Source organism: Pseudophryne corroboree, chromosome 7, assembly GCF_028390025.1.
Source record: "Pseudophryne corroboree isolate aPseCor3 chromosome 7, aPseCor3.hap2, whole genome shotgun sequence".
Lineage (NCBI taxonomy): Eukaryota > Metazoa > Chordata > Amphibia > Anura > Myobatrachidae > Pseudophryne > Pseudophryne corroboree.
In genome coordinates, this window is record NC_086450.1 from 239,568,150 (window position 1) to 239,596,134 (window position 27,985).

Consider the following 27,985-nt stretch of genomic DNA (forward strand, 5'->3'; position numbering starts at 1 on the left):
GATGAGCACCTGGGTCTTTTGAAGGTCGGTCACCACCAGCGCCTGGAGTTGCCACCTCGCCAAGAAGTCCTGATCCCTCTGGAAGTACGGACTCATCAGAGCCTAAATGGCATGGAGGTGATGGTAGAGCCCACTGATGCGCTGAGGGTGGGGTCTGGAGTGATGGTGGCACGGACCGTGTCGGTGGTGACCGGGGGAAAGGTCTCCGTCCGCTTTTGCAATCTCACCGATCAGCTTTGCCGAGTCCCGGCTGGGACAGTCATCGCTCAGGTGGTGGCGATTCACGAGGATAGCGTTCAGGGTATGCGAAAGCTCTCCCTACAGCCAGAGGCTTCCGAGGCATGGGCATTATCTGTTCAAGTGGAGGAGCAGGAGGGGCCCTGCCCCGAGTGGAACGGCACCATGATCCGTACGCAGATGGACGTGTCGCTGGAAGAGTGTGCGGCCGGGGACGTAGCCAAGCTGGACCAGATGCTCTGGAACCGTCAGAAGGTGTTCTCCCGGCATGAGGAAGACTTCGGGTATACGGAGGACCTGCAGCATGAGATCCGCACCGGAGACGCCCCCCCGGTTCGGGAGCGGTATCGGCCGATACCGCCCCGGTTGTACCAGGAAGTAAAGAGCATGTTGCGTCAGATGCTGGACAACCACGTGATCCAGGAGAGCAAAAGTCCCTGGGCTGCACCCATAGTCTTAGTCCGGAAGAAGGACGGGACTATCCGGTTCTGTGTGGACTACCGGAAGCTGAACAGTTGCACCGTCCGGGACGCTTACCCTCTCCCTAGGATCGAGGAGTCCCTAGCTGCACTGGGCAATGCGAAGTTTTTTTCGACCCTGGACCTGGCCAGTGGATACTGGCAAGTGCCGGTGGCCCCCCAGGATAGGGAGAAGACCGCATTCGTCACTCCCATGGGGTTGTTCGAATTCTGCCGCATGCCGTTTGGGTTAAACAATGCACCCGCCACATTCCAGCGGATGATGGAACGGTGCTTGGGAGACTTGAACTTTGAAGCCTTGCTGATTTACTTGGACGACATCATTGTGTTCGCCCCGACCTTGGAGGAACACTTTGCTCGACTCGACCTGGTTCTTCAGCGGTTGGAAGCATACGGCCTGAAGCTCAAGCCCCGGAAGTGCCACCTGTTGAAATCCAGCTTGGAGTACCTCGGGCATGTAGTGTCACGTGATGGGGTGTACCCAACCCCCAGCAAAGTGGCGGCCGTCCAGGAATGGAAGGTGCCCACCACCGTCACGGAATTGCGGGCATTTCTGGGCTTGGTGGGGTACTACCGGCGCTTCATCAAGGATTTCGCCCGGATCGCGGAACCCCTACATGCCTTGCTTCGGGGGATTGCGACCACTAAGAAAGCTGCCCTGGAGACTTGGGGAGAAGCGCAGAACCTGGCCTTTGACCAACTGAAAGGAAGTCTCACGGAAGCTCCAGTGTTGGGGTACGCAGACTTCGAGAAGCCCTTCGTCCTATACACGGATGGGAGTCTACAGGGGTTGGGCGCGGTCTTGGCCCAGGTCCAGGATGGGCAGGAGCGGGTGATTGCTTACGGCAGTCGTAGCCTGCGAGAGACCGAAAGGAACCCAGACAACTACAGTTCCTTCAAGTTGGAGCTACTGGCAGTGGTGTGGGCCGTGACCGAGAAGTTTGCGGAGTACTTGACCGCCACCCACGTGGATATTTTCACGGATAACAACCCCTTGGCGTACCTGGAGACCGCCAAGTTGGGTGCCTTGGAGCAACGATGGGTGGCCAGGTTGGCCAAGTTCTCCTACAAAATCCGCTATCGACCGGGGAAGAGTAATGCCAACGCAGATGCCCTGTCTCGTTTTCCGGTGGAAACCCCCGAACCTGGTGGGGAAGAAGAGGACTGCGGCGAAGAAATGCCGGATCTCACTCGTGTGCGGCAGGCCACGGCCGGAGAGTTGTACCGACAAAACGCCCAGACTGCCTTGCTTAGGTACACGGAGATGGACTGGGCACAGGAACAGCAGGCTGATGAGGATTTGGACCTCGTTCGACAGTGGGTACAGAGGGGTCATGTGCCATCCCGCCAAGAGCAGGATGGATTGACCGGGTTCTGTAGGAAGGTGGTACGTCGTTGGGACCATTTGCGGGTCTGCGCTGGTACCTTGCGGAGACGCTGCTACTTGGAACAGGAAATGCGTACTGTGGAGCAGATGGTCGTGCCAGAAGCCCGGGTGCGGTCGCTGGTGGAAGAGGCGCACGAGCAAGGGGCCCATTTGGGGCCCTATAAGACATACCATTGGTTGAGACGCCAATATTTCGCCCCCCGGCTGCAAGCGGTCGTGGACCAGGTGTGTCGTGAGTGCAGGCGGTGTGCGGTAGTTAAACCACCGGAACAACACGTGCCCATCCAGACGATCCGGACCAGTCGGCCACTGGAGATGCTGATGATCGACTACGTGTTGGTCGGGGAATCTGTAAGTGGGCACCAGTATGCCTTGGTAATGACTGACCACTTCACTAAATTCACGGTAGTGGTTCCCACCCGAAACCAGACCGCAGAGTCGGCAACACGAGCGATCGTCGAACATTTCATTCGGCAGTACGGTTGTCCTGAGCGGATCCATTCGGACCAGGGTGCCTGTTTCCAGGGGCAGCTGATGGAGCGCCTCTGCCAGCTTTATGGCGTTCAAAAGTCCCGCACGACACCTTACCATCCGCAGGGGAATGGCGCCTGCGAGAGATTCAACCGGACTCTGCTGCAGATGCTCCGCGTGTTGGAGCGTGCCGAGAAGCAGCGATGGCCCGAACGTGTTCAGGAGCTGGTCTGGACTTACAACAACAGAGTTCACCACACCACGGGATTTTCACCTTTTTTCTTGTTGTTCGGCCGACCCGGACGGGAGGCACACGACTTACAACTGTCCGGGACTGAGGAGGTAACGCCCCTCGCCCCTGCCGAATGGGTCGAGGACCATCGCCTACGTCTGAAGGCGGCGCACGAGTTGGCTGGGAGGCTGATCGCAGACCACCAGCATCCACCTGTGAGGTCCCACGAGCCTGGGTCGTTGGCCGTGGGCCAGCGAGTGTTGGTGCGAGAGGTTCGCCCAGGGGGGAAATTGTCTGAACGGTGGGAAGTTACCCCATACCTTGTTCGCCGTCGCTTGGACCCAGGTGGACCAGTGTATCAAGTAGAGTCTACCGATGGGACGGGGCGCCTGCGCACGCTACATCGGAGTAAACTGCGACCTTGTCCGTTCCCAGATCCGGTGAGCAGGGCTGAGTCCCCTGTAGCGGAGGACGGGTTAGGGGCCCCTATCGGGGAAGCTCTGACCCCTCTGTCAGACGAGGAATGGTGGTTGCCGGTTGAGGAGAATCAGCCGGAGGAGGCATCAGAGCCTCAAACCCCAGCCGAAGTAGTGGCCTCTCCCCTGCCAAGACGCTCTCTGCGTTCAAATAGGGGCGTCCCGGGCCCTCGCTACGCGGATCCGAACTTTGTATGGTCGGATTCTTGCTTTGCGGGGACCACAAAGGACAAAGGGGGGGGAAATGTGAAGGGGATTGCAACCTTCCCCTCCACGGAGCGACGGGCGGCGGAGCGACGAGCGGCGACTCGGCGGGCGGTTTCCAGTCTGGAGGGGCTTGCATCCGAAAGGATTCAAGCCCCTCCAATCCCAGCGGCGCATTTCAAACGGCGCGCCAAGCGCGAGCCAATCAGGGCTCGCGCCTTGGCCGCCAATCAGAGCTCGCCGCGGCGAGCCAATCGGGGCTCGCCGCGTCATAGCTCCGCCCGCTCCCGGCGCCATATAAGAGGCGCTGCGGAGCGGGAACAGTCAGTCGGACGGCGGACGGGAACAGAAGAGGAAGAAGAGCTCCAGCGAAGAGAGACGGCGGCCGAGCAGCGGAAGAAGACGTCGGCGGAGCAGAAGACATCGGCAGTGCGGAAGAAGACGTCGGCGGAGTCACGCAGGAAGACAGAAGACGGCGACCAGCGGCGGAAGTCCGGCGGAGAGTGCTGCAGCGTGTGGAGAGCAAAAGAGCTAACGAAGCTCCCCGCTGCAGCCTCTCCCTCCGCGACAGGTAGGCGGCCTTGGGCCACCTCTACCTACCTATAATCCTCCCTAGAGCACCAGGGACAGGCACTAGGCCTGCGGGCAGAGTCAGGCCCTGTCGGCCTGTGCGCACGTTAGGCGGGCTCCGGCCTGTGCCCACTCCAGGCCTCCGGCCTGTGCCCACTCCAGGCCTCCGGCCTGTGCCCACTCCAGGCCTCCGGCCTGTGCCCACTCCAGGCCTCCGGCCTGTGCCCACTCCAGGCCCCCGGCCTGTGCCCACTCCAGGCCCCCGGCCTGTGCCCACTCCAGGCCTCCGGCCTGTGCCCACTCCAGGCCTCCGGCCTGTGCCCTCACTCCAGGCTTCGGCCTGTGCCCTCACTCCAGGCTTCGGCCTGTGCCCTCACTCCAGGCTTCGGCCTGTGCCCTCACTCCAGGCTTCGGCCTGTGCCCTCACTCCAGGCTTCGGCCTGTGCCCTCACTCCAGGCTTCGGCCTGTGCCCTCACCCCAGGCTTCGGCCTGCGCCCCTCATTCAGGCTCCTGCCTGCGCCCCTCATTCAGGCTCCTGCCTGCGCCCCTCCGGCTGGAAGTGGGCTGTGTAGCAGCTCTTGAGGGGTCAGTGGCTGTTGTTTGTAGCAGACCGGCCCCACGCGGTGTATGACCCAGGGGATTGGAAGGGTGGAGTAACGTTCCCGTCCCACACGTCGCCATCCCCCGGTCATCGGAAGTGGGCCACCGTCTGTTCCAGACCCCCGTCCTTCATTGTGAGCCAAAGGCACCGGCTGGTGTCCAACATCCGGAAGGTAGGACTGGTAAATCGGGGTATACTGTTAGGCCGGGGAATTGTTCCACTGACTTGCCGGGTAGTGAACATGTTAATTGGTCCAGTCTCCGTTTGATTGGGGTAGAACCAGTAGCCTCCAGTTGTTTAAGTTAGTTTGTTAGGCAGGCGTAGTTGGCTGTATTGTTGTTAGCCGTAGAGTAGCCTGCAGGTAGGGAGGTTGTTCTTCTTGTCCCAACAGGAGCGGAGAGGTGCGACAATCAAGGTGACCCGCAAGTTGGAAGTGAGTATCACCCTGTGTCTGTCTGTCTGTCATCCCCCCTGTATACCGGTCCGGAGGGTTTGCTCGCGGACGCGAGGACCCCCTCTCACCACACAACGTGCGAGAGTGCGAGTGTGTGAGAATTGGGTAGCTGAGGCCTATTGGCCAGTGATGACCTTCCGCCCAGCCGGTAAAGGTCGCGGCTACCCCTGACGTGTCCCGTACTCTAGGCGGAGGTCGGGCGTACGTCTCAACCGACATATTCCTCTCTTTCCAGACCCCCGTCGTCCGCGGTGAGGTGGTGTCCGCCCCGAGGAGTGGTCTCGAGAGTGAAGTCTCTGACGCGTCTGGATATCGTCTGTGGCGGCGTTGCACAGGTGGGTGGAGTGACGACACCTGCACAGCAGCAGGCGGTACATCCTTGTTAGCCGCTCACATCACAGCGATCAGCCAATCAGGTGAGCGCAACGAATTTGCGCTTCCTGATTGGCTTAGAGACCTGTCAGTGACAACTGTCACTGTCAGATCTTAATCGTGGAAAGGTGACCCATGTGTCAACATGGGACACCTTTCAGTCCGTTATGGAGCGGGTAAATGCGCTTTCTTTTTTTGCCAAGTACGTGGATTTATCTCTGGAGCCTGTTGAGGTGAGTATATTGATCTTTTATTTTCAGGTACCTTGGGATTCTACATGGAGAAGAGGACCGATGTCGGCGTGTGAACATAGGTAAGTATGTGTGTGTCGGCAGTGTGTAATAAAGTTTTACTGTCGACGGTGTCTGTGTCCTGTTTTTATTTGGGTATTTTTTTTTCAGTAGTACTACAGGTACCAGCGGGCCCGTTTTTCTCCCGCATGCTGGTACTTGTGGTTCTCCAAGTACCAGCTTGCGGGGGAGGCTTGCTGGGACTTGTAGTACTAATGGAAAAAACAATATCTTTTTTTTACAACAAAGGCTATCAGCCCTCCCATCCGCAGCCCATTGGATGGGGGGGGACAGCCTCGGGCTTCACCCCTGGCCCTTGGGTGGCTGGGGGGGGGGGACCCCTTGATTGAAGGGGTCCCCACTCCCCCAGGGTACCCCGGCCAGGGGTGACTAGTTGGATATTTGATGCCACGGCCGCAGGGCACTGTATAAAAGTGACCCCCGGCTGTGGCATTATCTGTCCAGCTAGTGGAGCCCGATGCTGGTGTTAAAAATACGGGGGACCCCTACTCGTTTTGTCCCCCGTATTTTTGGCACCAGCATCAGGCGCAGAGCCCGGTGCTGGTTTTAAAAATACGGGGGATCCCTGCCCGATTTTTCCCCTGCATTTTTAGAACCAGGACCAGCTCAATGAGCCCGAGGCTGGTTATGCTTTGGAGGGGGGACCCCACGCCATTTTTTTTTTCTGATTTTACGTTCCAGCAATAAAAAAAAAAAATATTATTTTAAAAAATATATAAATAATATTTGTGCCTCCCCCAAAAAAAAAAAAAAAACCTAATCCCTTCTAATATAAATAGATCTACTATTCCCAAAAAAAAAAACACAAAAAAAAACATGTTTAAATTTTTTTTATTGGTTTTCACCCTCCAAAGTGTGGCGGAAGGAAAATCGCGAATTTGCTGTCTAAAAGCACTGCAGGCGAATTTCCAAACTTGCATTGAATATGCTGGAGGCGAATTGCAGCATCTGTACCATTGCAGAAAAGGCGAATTCGGAAAAACGCGAATTGAAAAAAGGCGAATTTTGACGGGCCGTTTTTTTGCGAAAAATGACTGCACTGCATAGGCGAATTGATTTTTGGAGGCGAAAACGGCCCGGAATTCGCCTTTTTTGCCGATTCGCCCGCTATTGCATATACCCCTATATCTCTGTAAAGTATATTTAGGCTTTGCCTGGAAATATTTCCTGGACAGTAGAGATATAGCTCCTTTAATCTGAGCCAATCACAGGTATTAAATAGGAACGTCCACGCATAACATATTGTGTGATTGGACCAGTACTAAACATCACCCCTTTTGTTATGAGCCCACCTATTTGTAAGCCTATTATAATATATTTGCAGATATAAAATACATAAACCATTATATCAATATATGATATAATAAATATATGTTATATAAGATTCCATAAATCTACATTGGCGACCACGGAAGGGACTTGGAATTATTCAGTATCAATTTTGACTAAATACAATATTTAGGGGCAGCGCAAGGGCTATAAGCCCGCTGGGCAAAATACAAGATCACAGTGGAATAAGTTGCAAATGACTAGAGAATTTTTTTTTTTCTAAAAAAGGCCTAAAGTAAGAAATTAAAAAACACGGGTGTTAGAGTTTAACTTATCAGGCTAGCGAACAGATAAGGGAGGATACCACGTGCAAAATATAGGAAATATTGTTCCCAAAGACTAAAATTTGTAATTCTCAGTGATAGAATACATATAACGAAAGGGAATAAATCTGTAAAATGGCTACAATGTCAAATATAGACAGCTTGGTAGTGAAATACATCACAAAGCAAAAGTGTACAGACTTTGCTTGTGATGCCAAATTAAAAGAAAACCCATGGAACTATGTCCAGGGTTTGTTTGATGATGAAATTAAATCATCAAAGAAAAGGAAACAGAAAGGAATAGCCATTGCAGGCTTGTATGCAGCCTGTTTGGCTATGGATGCTAAATTAAGCAGTTTAGCTAAAACCCTACAAAAATGTAGAGAAGAATCTAATTTAAAAGAAACAGAAAGCAAAGAAAAAATAGATCAGCTAAATATCCAAATTAAAACTTTAACAACACTTAATGACATGGGTAAAATCTCCCAGGATGAAGTGTTACAGAAACATAAAAATGCTCAGAGGGAATCCACAGAATGTAGGAGAGCTCTAACAGAGGTTACAACAGAGAGAGATGAGATAATAAGTGCATATAAAGTTATGCAGGGACAGCTCACAGAATGTATGAAAGGGAAAGCAATTGACCATACCCCTTGTGTGGACAGGGAGATGCAGCTTATGCAAGAGATATCTGTTCTGAAAGGACATATTGCTGCAAACATTAGGATAGGAACTGCAGCCACTGCCCCATATCCTATCTATGCATATGAAAGAGAACAATGGGACACAAATCATGAGGACAGAGAGGACTGCAGGGGAGAGGGGAATTCTACTGAATCTACCCTCAGGGTACCCATAGCAATGGGAGAGTTTGCAGAATCAGCAGCGAATAGGGAGTGCTCTATATTAATAGGCACAGATAGTAGTGATGAAGAAGTACAGACAGAAATTGAGGCACACAGGGCTCATAAACAGCCAGCATTCCTCACTGAGAGTAGGAACACCCTATTGGGATTCAATAGTGAAGGAGAGGCCATTCACTCAAGGGCCCCTAGTGCCAATCATCCCCCACAACCCATAAAAATAAAAACACTCATGGGAGTGGCAGATATGATTGGAAAAATGAGTTCAGGAGAACACATCACCTCCCATGCAGCTAATGTCCAGCAGAGGTGTGAACTTCTAGGAATTAGAAATCTCACTGATCAGGTTAAGGTACTGCAATTAACAATTCCATTAGCTGCTTGGAGTGCTTTGACAGATTTGATTAAAGAAGGTAAAGGTACATATGAAGAAACTGTAGAGGAGCTACAAAAGATAATTAACCCTTCAGTAGCAGGCACAATGGTTGCATATGAAATCAAACAGCAAAGTGAGGAGAACCCATTAATATATGCAAATAGATTGTGGGCAGCATACAGTGCAGGAAACAGCAAAAATGACAACAGTCAGAAAAACAGCAAAGATTTCAAAAACTTGTTGGTGCATAACTCGCACCCCACAATTAAAGCTAAGTGTGAACACTTGATAGATACCGTAAAGCATAGCTATGATAAAATAATGGGATTAATGCAGCGGTCCTTTCAAGCAGTACAGGCCAGTAAGCAACGTAAGATGGCAGAAAGGAATGAGAAATGTGTTACAAAGAGGGTTGCAGCATTACAGTCAGAAGGTAAACCAATGGTGGTTGAAGGGCCCCACATTCCAGGGGAGGTAAACACACCATTTAACCCACAATGGAACACAGGGTCACAAAGGAGAGGGGGACTTTTTAAAGAGAGATCCATTTTTAGAGGTGGAGGTAGAGGATACCAAGGACATTCAAATGATGGAGCTTGGAATAGACACATGGGTTACTCACAACATTTTGGGAACAGAGGAAAGGACACAGAGTTTAAACACCAGGGTCCCACTTACACAGAGCTAAGACACCAGCTACAGGCCATAAAAGAGAAGTATGAGAATTTAGAAAAAGCAAACAAAGTGCAGCAATCTGACACACAAAAGGAGAAAAATTGACAGTCAGTGGCCCCAAGGATAGTTGCACCAATCACTTTAGATAGGTGCGGGCGCCCTCAAGTCTCGGTTCTGGTCAGGGGCCACCAGCACACAATGTTACTAGACACCGGTGCCGCCATATCAATCCTACATGATGATCAGCCACATCACTCTCCTCTGTCAGCAGGAAAAACAATACATCTCCAAAGCTTTGCAGGGAATAAGGTAGATACAGTGCTGTCAAACCCTCTCCAAATACAAATAGGAGATGTATCTGCAATTCACACATTTGCATTAGCCTCACTGCCAAGTGAAACTCATTTATTAGGGTCTGACTTTATGATCCCTAATGGGTGTATATTGGATCTGACTAACCTTTTACTTCTGCAGAGTTCTCCTAATGTAACACCTGAGGTTGTAATTATACCAGATTCCCATGTAATTGCTGCTGTAAAACCCAATAATGCGAAATATGATGTGCTTAAGGCTAATGTTGATCATCCTGACAAAGATTTGGTATTACCATTACTTGAACAGTTTCAGGATGCTTTTGCTAAACACAAACATGACTGTGGGAAGGTAAACAAGGTGATTGAAGTCAGTGGTCTTGACCCTCCCCCACAGAAGCAGTACAATTTCCCACAGGAGGCCATAAGCTTCATTCAAGAAACAATTGACTCTCTGTTAGAGCAGCGTGTAATCAGACCATGTGTATCCACTAACAATGCGCCAATATGGCCAGTACGGAAACCGGATGGTTCCTGGCGGCTCACAATTGACTACCGCAAACTTAATGGCCTTACGCTTAGCTGCGCACCCACTGTTGCGTCAATGCCAGACATTCTAAAAATGTTAAGCCCAGAGCATAAATGGTTCACAGTTTTAGATATTTCAAATGGGTTTTGGTCTCTGCCTCTATCTGAAGAGTGTCAATACAAATTTGCCTTCACATTTCTGGGAAAGCAATACACGTTTACATGTCTTCCACAGGGCTTCCATAATTCTCCATCATTTTTCCATACTACGATGAGAGAAATTTTAACAGATTTTTCTTCCCACAAGAATTTATTGCAGTATGTAGATGATCTCTTACTAGCAACAGAGACAAAGGAAGAGCATCTTCAGCTACTGGGAGAACTCCTTGGCATCCTCAAAGACGCAGGTTTGAAGTGTAACCCATCTAAAGCTCAGATTTTACGGGAATCTGTTTCCTTCCTGGGGATCAGTGTTACGGCTGATGGGAGAACAATATCGGCAGATAAGGTAAAAACCATCCTTCGTTTACCCCTTCCTGTCAGCATACCTACACTGAGATCCTTCCTGGGGTTGGTAAATTACTCTAGGTCCTTCATTTCTGATTTTTCACAAATATCTGCACCTCTCTATTCTCTCCTCAAAAAGGATATAAAATGGGAATGGACCCCCAGTCACACAAAGGCAGTAGAAACATTAAAAGAAGCACTAGCTAGTGCCCCTGCCCTTGCAAATCCAGACCCACAGTTACCCTTTCACTTAGAGACAGCAGCAACAGAAACAGCCATGTCTGCAGTCCTGTCACAGGAAATACATGCACAGCAAAGGCCCATAGCTTATGCATCAAAGTTACTGACACCAGTGGAATTAAAATACTCTGTGTGTGAAAAACACCTTCTTGCCACATTTTGGGCAGTAAAACAGTTCACATACATGATAGGCCTGAACCCTATCATCTTACATTCCACGCACACACCAACAAGGTTCCTCCTCACAGACAGAATCAAAGATGGGAATGTCTCTAATGCCAGGTTAGCACATTGGGCCCTTTTGTTGCAGGATCGAGATATAACAGTGAAGGCAACTAACAGTCCATCCACCTGTGCATATGGACTAATATACCAGGGACTGACACACACATGTGACTTACTCCCAGCTGACCATTCAAAACATTTGTTTAGAGCAATGCCACAGGAGGCTACAGCCCCTGAACAAACCACCCAGATCTTTACAGATGGTTCATGTTTTTATGTACATGGGTCACCCCATGCAGGTTTTGGTCTGTACATAATGCATCCCCAAACCACACCACAATCTGTATTTCGATCTTGTGATGTAAAGTCTGCACAGTACGCTGAGCTGGCAGCAGTAGCACATGCCCTTGAATTATTCCAAGACCACAAACATGAAATCGCATTGTACTCGGACTCAGCATGGGTGTGTAATGCCCTTACTGAATTTTTGCCCTTTTGGCAAACTCATCAGTATACCTCATCTGATGGAAGCCCTCTTAAATATGCAGACCTACTCCAGTACATAGTTTCCCTGACACAGAGTCTAACACATGTCCCCTGGGTCTGTAAAGTCAAAGGGCATTCAACTACATCACCACACCATGAACAGAATGAAATGTCTGACCTTTTAGCCAAACAAGGGGCACAAGAGGGGGAGCTGTGGCAGATACCGAAAGCAAGCCCAGAGCCAAAAGTGTGCCCTCTTGTATGTGCAGTGGCAAAAAGGCCAGAGATGATAAATGCACCAGACATTTCAGAGATCCAAATGCAGGACCCTGAAATTAAAGAAATCATACAAAAGTTGAGGAATGAGGAGTTGGACTTGACAGAGGGAAATACATTGGCAAAACACACACCAAATCTAACACTAACAGAGGACAAGGAAATGCTTATCCACAATGGGGAAGATACAACATGGGTAGTCCCAAAAGAGTACAGGAATGAAATGATATATCTTGTACACGACCTCCCCACAGGTGGACACCAGGGTGTAGAAAAGACACAGCAGAGACTAAAAACAATAGGTTGGTGGCCAGATATGGTAAAAGATGTACAGCAATACTGTGACAACTGTGTGGTATGTGCCCAAGTTAACCCAGCACCTAGAAAGATAAATGCTCCACTGAGAATCCAGAGAAGAGAAGGTCCCTGGAATGCCTTACAAATTGATTACATGGGCCCTCTGCCTGCCACAGCTAAAAATAACAAATACGTGTTGGTTGTGACTGACCTATTTTCAAAATGGGTAGAAATTTTTCCCTCTAAAAGTAACACAGCCCTGAGCACAGCAAAAATTCTGGTTGATCAGATATTCACACGGTGGGGCCTTCCAACATCGGTTGAATCAGACCAAGGTTCACATTTCACAGGTAATGTGATGCAAACATGCCTGGAAATGCTGGGAATAAAACAAAGCTTCCATGTCCCTTTTCATCCTGAATCTTCTGGACAGGTGGAACGTGCCAACAGACAGATCAAAACTATGTTGAGAAAGTTTGTTGGCATAAATGGTAAGAACTGGGATAATTTGTTACCCCTAGTGGCAATGGCAATAAGGGCCACACCTTCATCAGCGACCCGATTGACCCCCTTTGAATTAATGACAGGCAGGCAAATGAGATTGCCAGAGCACCTTTGGATAGATCTACACACCCCTACTATTGATAGACTGTCAATGGATCAGTACCTTACAAAACTGCAAAAAGCACTCACAGAGGTTCATCTGTTTGCAGCACAGCAGTTAGGGAAAGCACAGAGAAAAGCAAAGGCTTATTTTGACAAAGGTGTAAGAGAAAATTGTTGGGAAGTTGGAGAAAGGGTCATGTTTCTAGAACTCCGACCCACAGACCATGGTCTGGGCAAGAAATGGAGAGGACCATTTTCAATAGCGGACAGACTGAGTCCCTCAGTATACAAATTAAGAATCAACGATGCAAAGAAAGTGCAGGACAAATGGGTACATGCCAATCAGATGAAACTGTACAAAGGAGAAGGGTCAACTGAGTAGCGCATCTCTTTCTTTCTTATAATTTTATTTTGTTTTGTTTTGGTTTTACAGAAAAATGAGAATCCCAACTTTGGTCCTGTCCTTCGTGGTGGGCCTCCAGATCCAGTGTACCAGTGAGGTCAACATTTCAATTAGAGTGGAAGCCAATCCGATTCACTGTAAAGAGGGAGAATCCATCCTCCTTCCAGTGTCAGTACAAGGCACAACAGGGAAACAGGTATCCTGGTGGGGCCCAGCAGACAAAGAAATTAAAGCCTGGGATAATGGAAACGCAGGAAACTCACCACATTACATGGGTAGAATACATGTTTTTCCAAATGGATCACTATTGCTTAGCCATGCAAACCCTACAGACACAGGAACCTGGATATATGGTTTTATCATCCCCATTCCCATGTATGGGAATCCACCCACAGTAAAGAGGACTTATGTTCCTGGGAGTATCACACTGAATGTGTCCCAGAAAAGAGACCCTACTCCCCCAAGTACCACAACAAAGGCTAAATCACTGCCATCTACTAAAACAGCTGAGTGCCCACCAACAAGTGAAGGACCCACAAGTGGCCTTACTGCCACCTCCATTCCTGGTTCCTTGATAAACAATGTACAATATATACATGTACCAGTAGTCCTAAATCTATCAAAATGGAATATGGCAGAATTTGGTTATTGTGTAAATAGTAATGTTTCTTTATTCTATGCTTCCTTACTAGTAGATATTGTTGCTTCTCACCAGAGCAGAACTCAAGACCCATACACAGGACAGGCAACCCCTAACCAAAAAGGTATTTTTAGATCCAGGAAATTACAAAGCTTAGATGGGATCATTGGATCCATCCCTGGACTGTTTGGTTCCGGGATGTCAATTTGGAATAGGGCGGATTTGGAAGTCATCCGCAGACACATAGGCAATTTTGAGCAGAAAGAGGGGCAATATGTTTTGAAGCCTGTCCTGCAGGGCATTGAGGGTCTGGCCAGTGAAGAAAAATTTACTGTTTATAACATGCATGATATAGCAAGATTGTTTTCAGAGACCCAAGCCAAGATAAACGAAATCATTGAACTGAACAATAGAGAAGCCAGACAAAATCAGGTGGGGAAAGAAATAATATGCACTGCATATGGTAATTATGTCCTCAACGCAATCACACATGTAATTAGAGACCTACAATCTGGTAGAATACCTGACATTTTAAGAGATAATGACCTGACCAATTGGTATTGCTCACAATCTGACATTGGGCATGGGGAAAATACCCCAAGAGATGGTTGCAGACCTCTGCCCATCTCCACAATTAGGAATTTAGGCACTGTGACCCCCCACCCAAATAGAGGTTCACCCCATTGTTACAACAAGCAGCAACCTTGTGCAGTCAGCGATATCCTATATGTCTCCTTTACCATTTCTCTACCTGTGTTCGACCCAAGCAAGTCTTTATTTGACAAACTGTCTACAGTCCACTCCATTGGATATTTGGAAAAGGACATTTACAAAGAACGGCTGGACCTACCAGAACTACTGGTCCGAGTCGACGACACCTGGAAAGTTCCACATACTGCTTGCTGTGCAGTCAAGGGAAACCAATACTTGTGTCGCTGCAACGTTTTCGAAATTGAGACGCCAATCTGCGGCCTAGAATCAAGTAAACCAAGTACCTTAATCACAAATATAAATGAACTTGCCACCATTCCCAGCAAAAATATGGATATGGGAGGACCTGAACACAGTGCAAAGCCAAATACATCAACCAGCTATACAGCCAGAGACATTGCTTGTCCAGTGCAGCTAACAAAATGGAGAACTCCAGCGGTGAAGGTTACATACAACATGAATGGACAGTACTGCATAGTCACAAATCACAAAGAGTTCCTGTATGGGGAAAAGTCATGTCCAGTGCCAAACCCAAATTTCTGCTTTAGCCCACATGAGTATACCACCATTGGTCAGACGGTTATCACCCCAATCCCCGTTTATGAAGAGGACATAAATATAGATAGTGAACCAGAAATCTCTAACCCTGGAGAATATATACCTGTGTTCAACATACACATAGATAGTTTAACCTTAGATTTACAGAAACTCCTGGATAGGAAAGACACACACATAGTTCAAATTAAAAACATGGTTGAGAAGGCAGATGCCACACTAAATAAATTACTGCATGATGGAGATTTTGAAATAACCATGACAAACACCTGGCTGGAGATTGGTTTAAAGGGCTTGCTGATCGGTCAAACAATCTTGCTAATCATTTTAATTTCACCGATATTGTGGCTTAAGCGCCTTATAAGGCAGGAACGCAGTAAGCTAGAAAAACTGGTAGATGCAAGATATAAGCAATTATTATGTTAATGTATGTGTGGCCATCATCATCAATTCTCACGGCCACAAGGGGGCGACTGTTGCCATATAGACCATTACATAACAATATAATTTAGTAGGTACCAAAGTTAGAACAAATTATGTAAATTAAATAATATGATTTATTACCCAATGTGATTTTAACCAGTTAAGAGTGTGTGTATATATATATTATTGTAAGGTATAACTTAAATAGGTTTGAATGTATTAGTCTTATGTTTTGAGAATTTAGTAGCATGTATTTCTGTGTGTTTTACTGCAAGATTATGGGTCATTATGTAAGAGACAGGTTTTCCCTGTGTAAGCCATATAGCCAGAATACACAATACATTGAGCATTACACAAATTCATCCCTTCCATGCCATTATTCATATCTGAATTAATGAAAGGATTAACGTCTGATCTGCGCTATACCAAGTACAGTTAAATCAAAGTTTACATGATATGTAGATTTATGTATACTGTATACTTGATTCACACACAGCAAATAAATCATTATAACTTGGTGGATAAAGTCAATAGGTCACCTAGCTCAGGTCTCATAATATGCAAACAGTTACTGGTATGAACAGGGTACATTGGAATTCACAATCAAAGATCTTCATACCTTTAGAAAGTCTATCAACTAGCTGGCCTATTGTCCAGTTATACTGCTGGCCAGAGGCAATGATAATATAGGATCAAACGCACTATAAACAGGTCCCCATCATTTATGCTAACACCCTAGGGCCTAGGCGAAATAGATCGTTTACACATCCATACAAAGGTAGATCTCTGATGGATAAAGAAATACCACATTTTATGATCCCAAATTCCCTACATGCTCACCACCGTGGGACGGAGTTCTGCAGAGAACGTTTTATTACACTTTGGAATCTGTCAAAACCTATAATTATGTACTTCATTGGAAACTGTGGGGATATACTAGTTTTGAATTGGTAGAATATAGGATAAAAGGGGCAGTCTGATAGCTAGAGAGTTAGAAGGAGAGGAGGAAGGAACAAAGTCCAGAGGGAGTCAGGATCCTAAGACGGTAGCTATGAATTATGCCCTCACATATTCTTGCAAGTGTATAGTATGTGTATTAATTGTTTAAGTTTGTATAACTGTTTGTGTTTTATGTATGTACCATGGTTAAGGAAGTACAGATAAATTATAAGATTTATTATCATTGTGTTATCTTATCTTGTAATTTGTATCACCTATAATAAATGTACTAGACAAAATAGAGCTGGTATTCCAAGTCTTGAACTCATTTTTCGGAATCACTAAAGTTATACATGAAATCTGCATATATTATATAAGGCTCTGCAAGTTGGGACAATTGACTTGTAGTCAAAATATAGTACTTATATGTTCAATGAGCCAGGATTATATATCTCTGTAAAGTATATTTAGGCTTTGCCTGGAAATATTTCCTGGACAGTAGAGATATAGCTCCTTTAATCTGAGCCAATCACAGGTATTAAATAGGAACGTCCACGCATAACATATTGTGTGATTGGACCAGTACTAAACATCACCCCTTTTGTTATGAGCCCACCTATTTGTAAGCCTATTATAATATATTTGCAGATATAAAATACATAAACCATTATATCAATATATGATATAATAAATATATGTTATATAAGATTCCATAAATCTACACGGGCCACCGGTTGGTCCACCGGTTTGCCCTCCAGAATCAATTTGATAGAGGAACGGTGAGCCGCCATCCTCTCACTAAATTTCCGTGTGGTCTGCCCAATGTAGAACAAGCCACACGGACAGACTATGGCATAGACAACATAGGAAGTGCTGCATGTAATCACCTGTCTAATGGTATATGTCACATTACGGTTCGGGTGTTTAAAATCCTTACAAGCAATCATGTGTCTACACGTAGCACATTTAGGACAACGGTAACACCCAGGAGGTTTTTTGTGGATGATAACATCATCCAACTCCTTCATCCCTGAGATGTGCAATAAATTCACTTTAGCACTTACACATATCCAAACAGGTGTTGGCGTTGTCGACTGAGACACCCTCTCACACACATATTTGCTCTATCTCCTCCTTAGGGGAGCCTTTTACCTCAGACATGTCGACACACACGTACCGACACACCACACACACAGGGGATGCTCTATATGAAGACAGTTCCCCCACAAGGCCCTTTGGAGAGACAGAGAGAGAGTATGCCAGCACACACCCAGCGCTATATGACCCAGGAATCACACAGTAACTTAGTGTTAACCCAGTAGCTGCTGTATATATTGTTTTTACGCCAAATTTATGTGCCCCCGCTCTCTTTTTCACCCTCTTCTATCGTGCTTCTGCAGGGGAGAGCCTGGGGAGCTTCCTCTAAGCGGAGCTGTGGAGAGAAAATGGCGCTGGTGAGTGCTGAGGAAGAAGCCCCGCCCCCTCAGCGGCGGGCTTCTGTCCCGCGATTTTGTGTAAAAATAATGGCGGGGGCTCATGCATATTACAGTGCCCAGCTGTATATATGCCCTATTTTGCTGTAGTTTCACAGCAGCTAGCGTGGTGTAGGATGACTGCCCCCGTGCTATACTATACTGATGCTCCCCTCACTTTTTTCCTCCACATCCCACATTTGTACTCCCCCACCCTAGTAGTTAAGTACATTACAACACCAGAGGGCCGGAAGGACAGTCTTCTCCCTGCTCTTCTGTCTGACAAGTCGCATCAGGCTCCTCTCAGACTATAAAATAGTATATAATTAATATATTCAGGCGCAGGTTAAAACATAAATTCAAGACCCCAAATGACCACCTGATAAGGTACAGCTTCTGCACAGTATCTCTGAAGTACTCGAGAATAATATAAATAACATGAAAAAAAGTTTCATCTAGATGCGCAATCAATTGTAGCAGGAATAATACATTTTAATTAAAAACATCAAATATAACAATAGATCAGTAAATAACACACAAAATTAAGGTGGAGCTTGAAAGACCCAAAGTGTACAGTATATACACTATATATATATATATATATATATATACACACACACACACACACACACACACACACACACACACACATATACAGTGGGGCAAAAAAGTATTTGGACAGCCACCGATTGTGCAAGTTGCCCCACTTAAAAAGATGACAGAGGTCTGTAATTTCCATCATAGGTACACTTCAACTGTGAGAGACTGAATCTGAAAAAAAAAAAAGAGGTAGGAGGGAGGGGGAAGGAGGAGCCAGCCCACACTCTCAAACTCTTAAAGTGCCAATGGCTCCTGGTGGACCCGTCTATACCCCATGGTACTAATGTGGACCCCAGCATCCTCTAGGACGTAAGAGAAAATTCTATTAGATTAGCCAAATGAATGAAATTTCTGAGTACACCCATTTCTTTTACTGTTTATGTATTTGTCTGAACGTATATTTGCCTTTGTTCCTAACCCCCCACCCCCTTCCCCGAAAAATAGGCCATGTGTCTCTGGTTTCTACTGATCTAACACAGGGCCTAATTCAGACCTGATCGCTAGCAGGCGATTTTTGCACTGCTGCGATCAGATAGTCGCCGCCTACTGGGGGAGTGTATTTTAGCTGTGCAAGTGTGCAACACAGTCTCTGCACAGCCCAGGACTTACTCAGCCGCTGCAATCACTTCAGCCTGTCCGGGACCGGAACTGACGTCAGGAACCCTCCCTGCAAACGCTTGGACACGCCTGCGTTTTTCCAACCTGTCCCAGAAAACGGTCAAACGCCTTTTTCCTGTCAATCTCCTTGCGATCGCCCGTGCAAATGCATTCTTCGCAAAAAGCCATCGCTGAGCGGCGATCCGCTTTGTACCGATGCAACGCGCCTGCACAATGTATAGAAAAAGGCCCTCAAATTTGTACAGATTTTTATGTGTAAAATGTTGGAAGGTATGTTAATACCATTTGTATAAGTGCCTTTACCTGTGTCCTCAGCCTCTCTCTTAACTACTGAAATAATCAAAGACACTTGTTAGGGGGAATTACATCAAGTAATCAAGTAAAAGGGATCATACTCTGGGGTTCTACGTATGATAATCATGCATTGGAATCTGTGTACCAGTATGTTATCATTTAGGGGTACATTTACTAAGCAGTGATAAGAGCGGAGAAGTGAGCCAGTGGAGAAATTTCCCCATCAACCAATCAGTAGCTCTGTATCATTTTATAGTATGCAAATTATAGATGTTACTCCAGTGCTGATTGGTTGCCATGGGCAACTTCTCCACTGGCTCACTTCTCCGCTCTTATCACTGCTTAGTAAATGTACCCCTTAATCTTTAGAATATATTGAACTTGTCCGCCGAGATGTAGAGAACACAAATTATTTACAAGGTGTGACAATAAATGGTTACTCATACCATCAAGCTATTACCACACAGAAACCATTATCAATAGAGAGAGAAAGAATGAAGAGATCTCACACAACAACAAAAAACTACACAGCAAATGTAACAAGTAAAGCTGAGGCTATGCAGGCATTGTAAAACTACATGTCCCAGAATGCCCTTCCATTCTCACAATCTGTTTGGCAAGGCATGCTGGGTTTTGTACATTAGCAGGATCGTGCCACAGTGTATGTACTCCTGCAGTACAGGCCGATGTGAGGTAAATTGATTAGAGACATGAGCCGCCCATAAGGTACCTGCTGCCCTCGCCACGCCAGACTCCATCCTCACTCAGCATATATACACATGGTCCTCCGGTAGATGCTAGAATCAAGTGGGCTAAGGGACCTTTTCCGTAAGGGGGAGGAGTTACGACACAAGGGGGAGGAGCTAGGCCAGCGGGATAGTTCCTCTACTATCCACGCCACCAACTATTACCTTTAGTAATGGTGGTGAGCGAAGCGAGCCACCGTGCCCGAAGCGTGGCGAGCGTACTTTTCGGGTACCCTGTTCGCCCGTAGCTCCTCCCCCTGGTGACGTAGCTCCTCCCCTCAATACGTCACAAGGTCCCTTCAGCCCCTCCGATATAGAACCAACCATGGTCCTCCCGGCAGCAATGTCGCAGCTATAACTCGTCACTGCAAAGGAAATGTTAAGTCTCTATCAGACAGGTCTCCAATACTGCAAGCTGCCATCTTACCAGAGACCAATAATGGTTTTCTTTTTCACAATTTCGATAGATTAAATAGAATAATTAATTAGATTAAATGACACAGCAATTATACAACATAAATATTAGTCAGTATACTTTGAAGATAGGTCAAGTATTTCATTACATATAGTATATACAACAGGTAGGCGGATATCAACCCAGGAGGTCCCATGTTCTGAACTTGAGCCTAGGTACACTACTACCCTACATTCTATGTACCATATATAATAAGAAAGTGATGTAGGCCACCCCCCTCACATTGCTCGCTGCGGTACGTGATGTAGACAACAAGGACTTAACGCCAACACTGACGTTGACGTCATGTCGGGGGCGGGCATTCAGCGGCGGATGTTTTGAGCGCGTGACCTGCACTTCCCTAAATTGCCCGGCTCTGAGTGATCCGTGAAACCGGAATCTTGTGGCGCCGGGAGAGAGAGAGGCGGAAGTACCGGACATGGGACTGGACTGGAGCAGGCCGGAGGAGAGGCGACCGCTGCTGACTGGATCCCGGGGTCCGAGAGTGTTCGGCCGACGCTGGCTGGTTCTTCTGCTCTTCTCTCTCCTTGGCTTCTTCCAGGGACTGGTATGGAACACCTGGGGACCCATCCAGGACTCTGCCAGAGCCGCCTATGGTTTCTCCAGCCTGGACATCGCTCTGCTCGTCTTGTGGGGCCCCATCGGTTTCCTTCCCTGCTTTGTCTTTATGTGGCTGATGGATACCCGTGGTGAGTGTCTCTGTACATCTCAGTAATGTCCTGATGTCACTCCTCTCAGACTTTCTGAAAGTGTTACTGTGCAATATATCTATCTATCTATCTCATACTTGCCTACCTGACCCTCTCCATGAGGGAGAAAATGCTCTGTTCCTGGACTTTCCTGGTAGTGTATGATTGCCATCACCTGTGGTGAAACACCTTTCTTATCAATTAACTAACTCACCACAGGTGATGGCAATCATACATTACCAGGAAAGTCCAGATAAAACTGTCGGAAGCTGCCGTCTTTCCGACAACACGGCAGCTTCCGACAGTTATTGAATATACCCCTAAGGAGTAAATCCTTAAGACTCTGAGGTAGTTCAACCCCCCCACCCCACAGACGTCGCCGGCGCCGAGGACATCTCTTCCTCCAGGCGGACGGCGCCGCTGACAGCTGCCCCTGCTGCTGACAGCAGCAGGACACGGGAGCGGCCAAATCCGACAGTCGGATTTGGACGCTCTTTTTGAATAGGGGGTTGTTGGGTCCATTCCGACAACTGCATGTCGGAATGGACCCAAGTCTTATTGAATATACCCCTTAACTCGCATTGAAACAGTACCTTGCCCAGCAGTTGCTGGTTTAAAAAAAAACGCACCTTTGAGTCACTGTGGTGACCGAGGATTGTGTCTACTGCGACGGGAAGCCAGTTGGATTCACCGCCTTGATACGCTGTCTCCAAAGAGACTAAATGAATTCTAGTCAATGGCTCTGTACACCTAGTTTGACAACGTATTTAATATACCTGATGATCAATCATCCACAGTCAACTTGACTGTTTAATATTATTTTTCAATATTTTCTATACATTTTATTTTGTCACTCTGTATTTTTTGCTTATTTTTGGCACAATTAAGATGTTTACATAGAACAGTAGTTTCCAAACTGTGTGCCTAGGCACCCTGGGGTGCCACAAGGCTCTTGCAGGGGTGCCTTTATGACCAGGGTGATAGGCAAAACCAGTGCAAGTGGCTGCAAATCATAAAACATGTGGACAAACGTAAGCACAACTGTACACCACCACATAACCTAAGGATGTTAGGCATAATTAGGATGGCCAATCCCGGGATCGGTGGGATCCTGGGATTTAGGCCAAAAATCGTCTGGGATTGGAAGCTCCAATCCCGGGGATTGCTGGATCAGGCGGCCCTTTAATGGCGTGCAGCGCTGCCCGGCTCCCTCCTCCCTATTCCCCGTTCACATGCCGCAGCGTGACTTCTAGCTCTGAGATCATGCTGCGCTGTCACTCACCAGTAGGGAAGCCAATCCCGGGCCATTTTTTCAATCCCGGGTATCGGGATTGAAAAATGGTCAATCCCGGGATACCCGGGGTTGGCTTTAGTCTGTGTCCGGCCGCCCCCCACGCCCCGGCCCTCCTGCCCTGCAGACATTAAAAAAAAACGTACCTGCACAGCCATGTAGCGGGTGATGAGGAGCCGGCGGGTGAGTGTAGGGGAGCCGGGAGGAGGCAGCGGGTGAGTAAAGGGTGAGCCGGGAGGAGGCGGCGGGTGAAGACCGCCGTACTTTCCGGCTCGGCGGCTGCTGAAAGCGCAGCGTGACCTCACAGTCACAGGTCACGCTGCGCAGGGGAGACAGGAGGAGGGAGCCGGGCAGCGTCTGAGCGTCCTGAGGACGCTCAACGCAGATCCCTCAATCCCCGGGATTGGAGCTTCCAATCCCGGGATTGAATCCCGGCCGTTTTTGGGCCTAAATCCCGGGATCCCACCGATCCCGGGATTGGCCTCCCTACTCACCAGCCCATCACCAGCCGCTGAACCCGGAAAGCTGTCCATCAACCACCGCGAATGTGGATGAAGATTCTCACCCTCCCGCCCCAGCAGTTAGGGTAGTAATGTGTGCTGGCGGGTAGAGACGGGCGGTGCGGGGCAAGTACGGGCGGATTCAAAGTAAAAACAGCCAATCCTGGGAATCCCCCCTCCCCCTAGGCCCGAATTACTTAATTAAACCCCCACCCCCCCTTCCCAAATTAATCAATAAAGAATGTTTATCCTTTGGGTTCCTTGGTGGGGGGGGGAATGCTGATACTCTAGGGTGCAGTGAGTCAAGAAAGTTTGGAAACCACTGACATAGAAAGTTTTGATGCCATTATGATATATGTATAGGCTGATGAAAAGACACCTTAAGGTCTTGAAATGTTGATTGTTACACTATGGAATACATTTTTGCACCTGAGGAAAAAGTTTCACTCTTTCACACAGCGTGCAACCCGTGTCAGACCTGTAAAAACAAAAACAAAAAAACCCTGGTTAACCACCATGGTCGAAATCTTGGGAATTTTGATCCGTGGTGACCCTTTCACACAGAAAAACGACAGTCAATCTGGCTTGTGCCAGAAAATGATTGGGTAATTTCTTTGTATGAAGGAGATATTATAAACGATTGCTTGTTTTGAAATTGTAGTAGAACAAGAAAAAAGGCTATATTGTCGGTGCACAAAAGGAAGAGTGACCTGATACTCACATCCACCTCAATATTCATAAAATTTAACTTTTAATATTCTTGAATTAAAACAGTGTGACATTGACTAACACACAAACTACAGGTATAGGCGAAACATAGAGGTTAAAATTTAGACATATACAAAACATTGAATAAGTGCATGAAAGAAGTAAATGTGATTAAAGATTTAAAAATATGTGTCCGCGTGTTTATTCTAATGCCCTATTGGGTATATTATTGTTCTTAGTTTGAACCAGTGAGTTAATTTATTTGATTATCAGTAATTCATCTCTTGGATCACTTATTCATATGGCACCTGCCATGATTGTCCCACTCATGTACTGATGTTCTGGCTGACAATATGAATCAGTTTCGCTCAGCCGGTAATCGTATGCTGCTTGTCATATTCCCAGCAGTCTCATCTAAGTGCTAATAGTGCTAATGATACAGTATGCAGTTATCCACACTGTATAATTCCTCTGGAGGATGGTATCCTTTATTAAATATTACTTTGTTATACAGCCACTCATATAAGATTTATTGCTAATATGTAAAATACCCAGGTATGATATCAATTTATTTGGTTACCAATAATTTATCTCATGGTTTACTAATTCATATATCATGTGCCGTACTTGTCCCGCTTATGTAATAATGACGGCGGCTTGGCAGTATGATTGGGCTTTTCTCAACCTGTGATCATATATTAATTAACATATTTCCAGCACTCTCAAGAGGGAGTTAATAGTACTAATAATATACAGTTATCAATAACACTAGGATTCTTTGTGGACATGTGAGATGTATGGGTCAGATATCAAACCCTTATAGATTATAATGCTTATCAGCTCAAGTGGGCTGATGATAATAGTAGCATGTACAATTAATAAATTGAATGTAAGAGATAAATATCTCTTCCACTCCTCAGTGTTAATATATTCAGATTTATGACAAATTGCTGTGTTGGTCAGCTATTCACAATTATACAGTATATCCCTGGAGGGCAGGTATGTTCGAAAGTAGGGATTAAATATCTATCATCATTGCCACCACTGAGAATATAAACATATCTGATTTACTTAATAATGCCAGTTTTGTTATTATGATTTGTATAATCTCTGTGGCATCAGTGTGTTCGCTGTGTGGTTACATAAATTGATACTGAGGTATTTCTTATATTTGTATTTGCCAGATTGTATCATAAATGTTTCAATGTGGCTACTGAGCAGCTGTGGGAAATAGCTTTGAAACAATGTTGCATGTTTATCTTATAGATTGAATCACAGAAACCTCACACTACTCCCAGGTTGCTGACATGAATATGCACCACACGTCTGCTGAATTAACTCAGCCTGTATCTTCCTGATATAAAATGTGAAAGTATATAGCACTTAATATAACAATTTATCAAATCTGTTTGTCTGAGTAATCGCAGTGCAGATCCCTAGTGTTGATTACACTCGTCTGCCACTGATTATATCATGGGTGCTTCTGCATAACTGCTAAATAGCTTCAAGAATAAGCTTGGAAGCGTAACTGTATCTATCTCTTAATTTGCACTACAGAGCCTAATATCACTCCTAGTTCACTGACCTAAATAAACAACATAAGTCTGCTACATTAACACAGCTATCGTCCCTCTCTTAAATTCAGAGTGTCTAGCAATTAGCCTGGCACGAGTAGCACTTGCACTGAGCTGTTAACTAAAGAGCAGGACTGAGTATCTACATTTGGATATAATAATCCATTAGCACTGGTTTAAACAATCATTTCATAATAGAGAACGGGCATAGATGACACGCGGACACACGCTGCCCACACGCGTGTTCCGCCGTTACACTGACAGCTTCGTCAGTGTAACGGCGGAACACGCGTGTGGGCAGCGTGTGTCCGCGTGTCATCTATGCCCGTTCTCTATTATGAAATGATTGTTTAAACCAGTGCTAATGGATTATTATATCCAAATGTAGATACTCAGTCCTGCTCTTTAGTTAACAGCTCAGTGCAAGTGCTACTCGTGCCAGGCTAATTGCTAGACACTCTGAATTTAAGAGAGGGACGATAGCTGTGTTAATGTAGCAGACTTATGTTGTTTATTTAGGTCAGTGAACTAGGAGTGATATTAGGCTCTGTAGTGCAAATTAAGAGATAGATACAGTTACGCTTCCAAGCTTATTCTTGAAGCTATTTAGCAGTTATGCAGAAGCACCCATGATATAATCAGTGGCAGACGAGTGTAATCAACACTAGGGATCTGCACTGCGATTACTCAGACAAACAGATTTGATAAATTGTTATATTAAGTGCTATATACTTTCACATTTTATATCAGGAAGATACAGGCTGAGTTAATTCAGCAGACGTGTGGTGCATATTCATGTCAGCAACCTGGGAGTAGTGTGAGGTTTCTGTGATTCAATCTATAAGATAAACATGCAACATTGTTTCAAAGCTATTTCCCACAGCTGCTCAGTAGCCACATTGAAACATTTATGATACAATCTGGCAAATACAAATATAAGAAATACCTCAGTATCAATTTATGTAACCACACAGCGAACACACTGATGCCACAGAGATTATACAAATCATAATAACAAAACTGGCATTATTAAGTAAATCAGATATGTTTATATTCTCAGTGGTGGCAATGATGATAGATATTTAATCCCTACTTTCGAACATACCTGCCCTCCAGGGATATACTGTATAATTGTGAATAGCTGACCAACACAGCAATTTGTCATAAATCTGAATATATTAACACTGAGGAGTGGAAGAGATATTTATCTCTTACATTCAATTTATTAATTGTACATGCTACTATTATCATCAGCCCACTTGAGCTGATAAGCATTATAATCTATAAGGGTTTGATATCTGACCCATACATCTCACATGTCCACAAAGAATCCTAGTGTTATTGATAACTGTATATTATTAGTACTATTAACTCCCTCTTGAGAGTGCTGGAAATATGTTAATTAATATATGATCACAGGTTGAGAAAAGCCCAATCATACTGCCAAGCCGCCGTCATTATTACATAAGCGGGACAAGTACGGCACATGATATATGAATTAGTAAACCATGAGATAAATTATTGGTAACCAAATAAATTGATATCATACCTGGGTATTTTACATATTAGCAATAAATCTTATATGAGTGGCTGTATAACAAAGTAATATTTAATAAAGGATACCATCCTCCAGAGGAATTATACAGTGTGGATAACTGCATACTGTATCATTAGCACTATTAGCACTTAGATGAGACTGCTGGGAATATGACAAGCCGCATACGATTACCGGCTGAGCGAAACTGATTCATATTGTCAGCCAGAACATCAGTACATGAGTGGGACAATCATGGCAGGTGCCATATGAATAAGTGATCCAAGAGATGAATTACTGATAATCAAATAAATTAACTCACTGGTTCAAACTAAGAACAATAATATACCCAATAGGGCATTAGAATAAACACGCGGACACATATTTTTAAATCTTTAATCACATTTACTTCTTTCATGCACTTATTCAATGTTTTGTATATGTCTAAATTTTAACCTCTATGTTTCGCCTATACCTGTAGTTTGTGTGTTAGTCAATGTCACACTGTTTTAATTCAAGAATATTAAAAGTTAAATTTTATGAATATTGAGGTGGATGTGAGTATCAGGTCACTCTTCCTTTTGTGCACCGACAATATAGCCTTTTTTCTTGTTCTACTGTACTTACTATAACTGTAGTTGGTAGCACCCCCACAATAAATGGTAGATACCAATAATTAAATTGGGGTTCTATTGGAGCTTTAGTTCCATTTCTCTATACAAAAAGTTGAGTGTGTGCAGATACAAACTTGCCTTTTGTTTTGAAATTGAAAAGGGCAATTTATTTAGTAGTAAAACATTGTCCGCCCCAGTGGAGATTTGTGGACGTGCCTGCACTGTCTGCTGTCTCCAAATTGCATAGAGCTCCCTGGTAAGAGTACCTATGAATGGCCGGGGATTGCGCCTTCGGAGGGCCTAGTGATTTGGCGACATGGGGGTGGCTGCAGATGGGTGGTTTGCCAGGGTATACCCCCTCAGTTATGTGGCCATGGGGGTTAGCTGCTCATTAATGTGGAGGTGGTGGTGGGGTTTTGTTT

At 45.9% G+C, this 27,985-nt stretch overlaps 2 protein-coding genes across 5 annotated transcripts in view; one reads left to right on the top strand and one right to left on the bottom strand.

Annotated features, from left to right (window-relative positions):
* HSPBAP1 (HSPB1 associated protein 1) overlaps nucleotides 1-20,954 on the bottom strand; it is a 336,513-nt gene extending 315,559 nt beyond the window's left edge. The window contains exon 1 of one of the 3 annotated variants that reach the window (XM_063934053.1): nucleotides 20,876-20,954. Coding sequence is in view for 2 of the 3 variants with exons in the window: in XM_063934050.1 (XP_063790120.1) it covers nucleotides 20,163-20,190 (28 nt within the window). In the remaining variant the exon portion in view is untranslated. Of the gene's footprint in view, nucleotides 1-20,038; nucleotides 20,073-20,162; nucleotides 20,338-20,875 lie in introns of those variants that run through there. The other 2 variants (XM_063934050.1, XM_063934051.1) reach the window with 2 other exon arrangements.
* A 117-nt stretch (nucleotides 20,955-21,071) lies between these two features.
* SLC49A4 (solute carrier family 49 member 4) overlaps nucleotides 21,072-27,985 on the top strand; it is a 267,167-nt gene continuing 260,253 nt past the window's right edge. For both annotated transcript variants that reach the window (XM_063934048.1, XM_063934049.1), the window contains exon 1: nucleotides 21,072-21,342. In XM_063934048.1, the coding sequence (XP_063790118.1) occupies nucleotides 21,072-21,342 (271 nt within the window). The remainder of the gene's footprint in view (nucleotides 21,343-27,985) is intronic.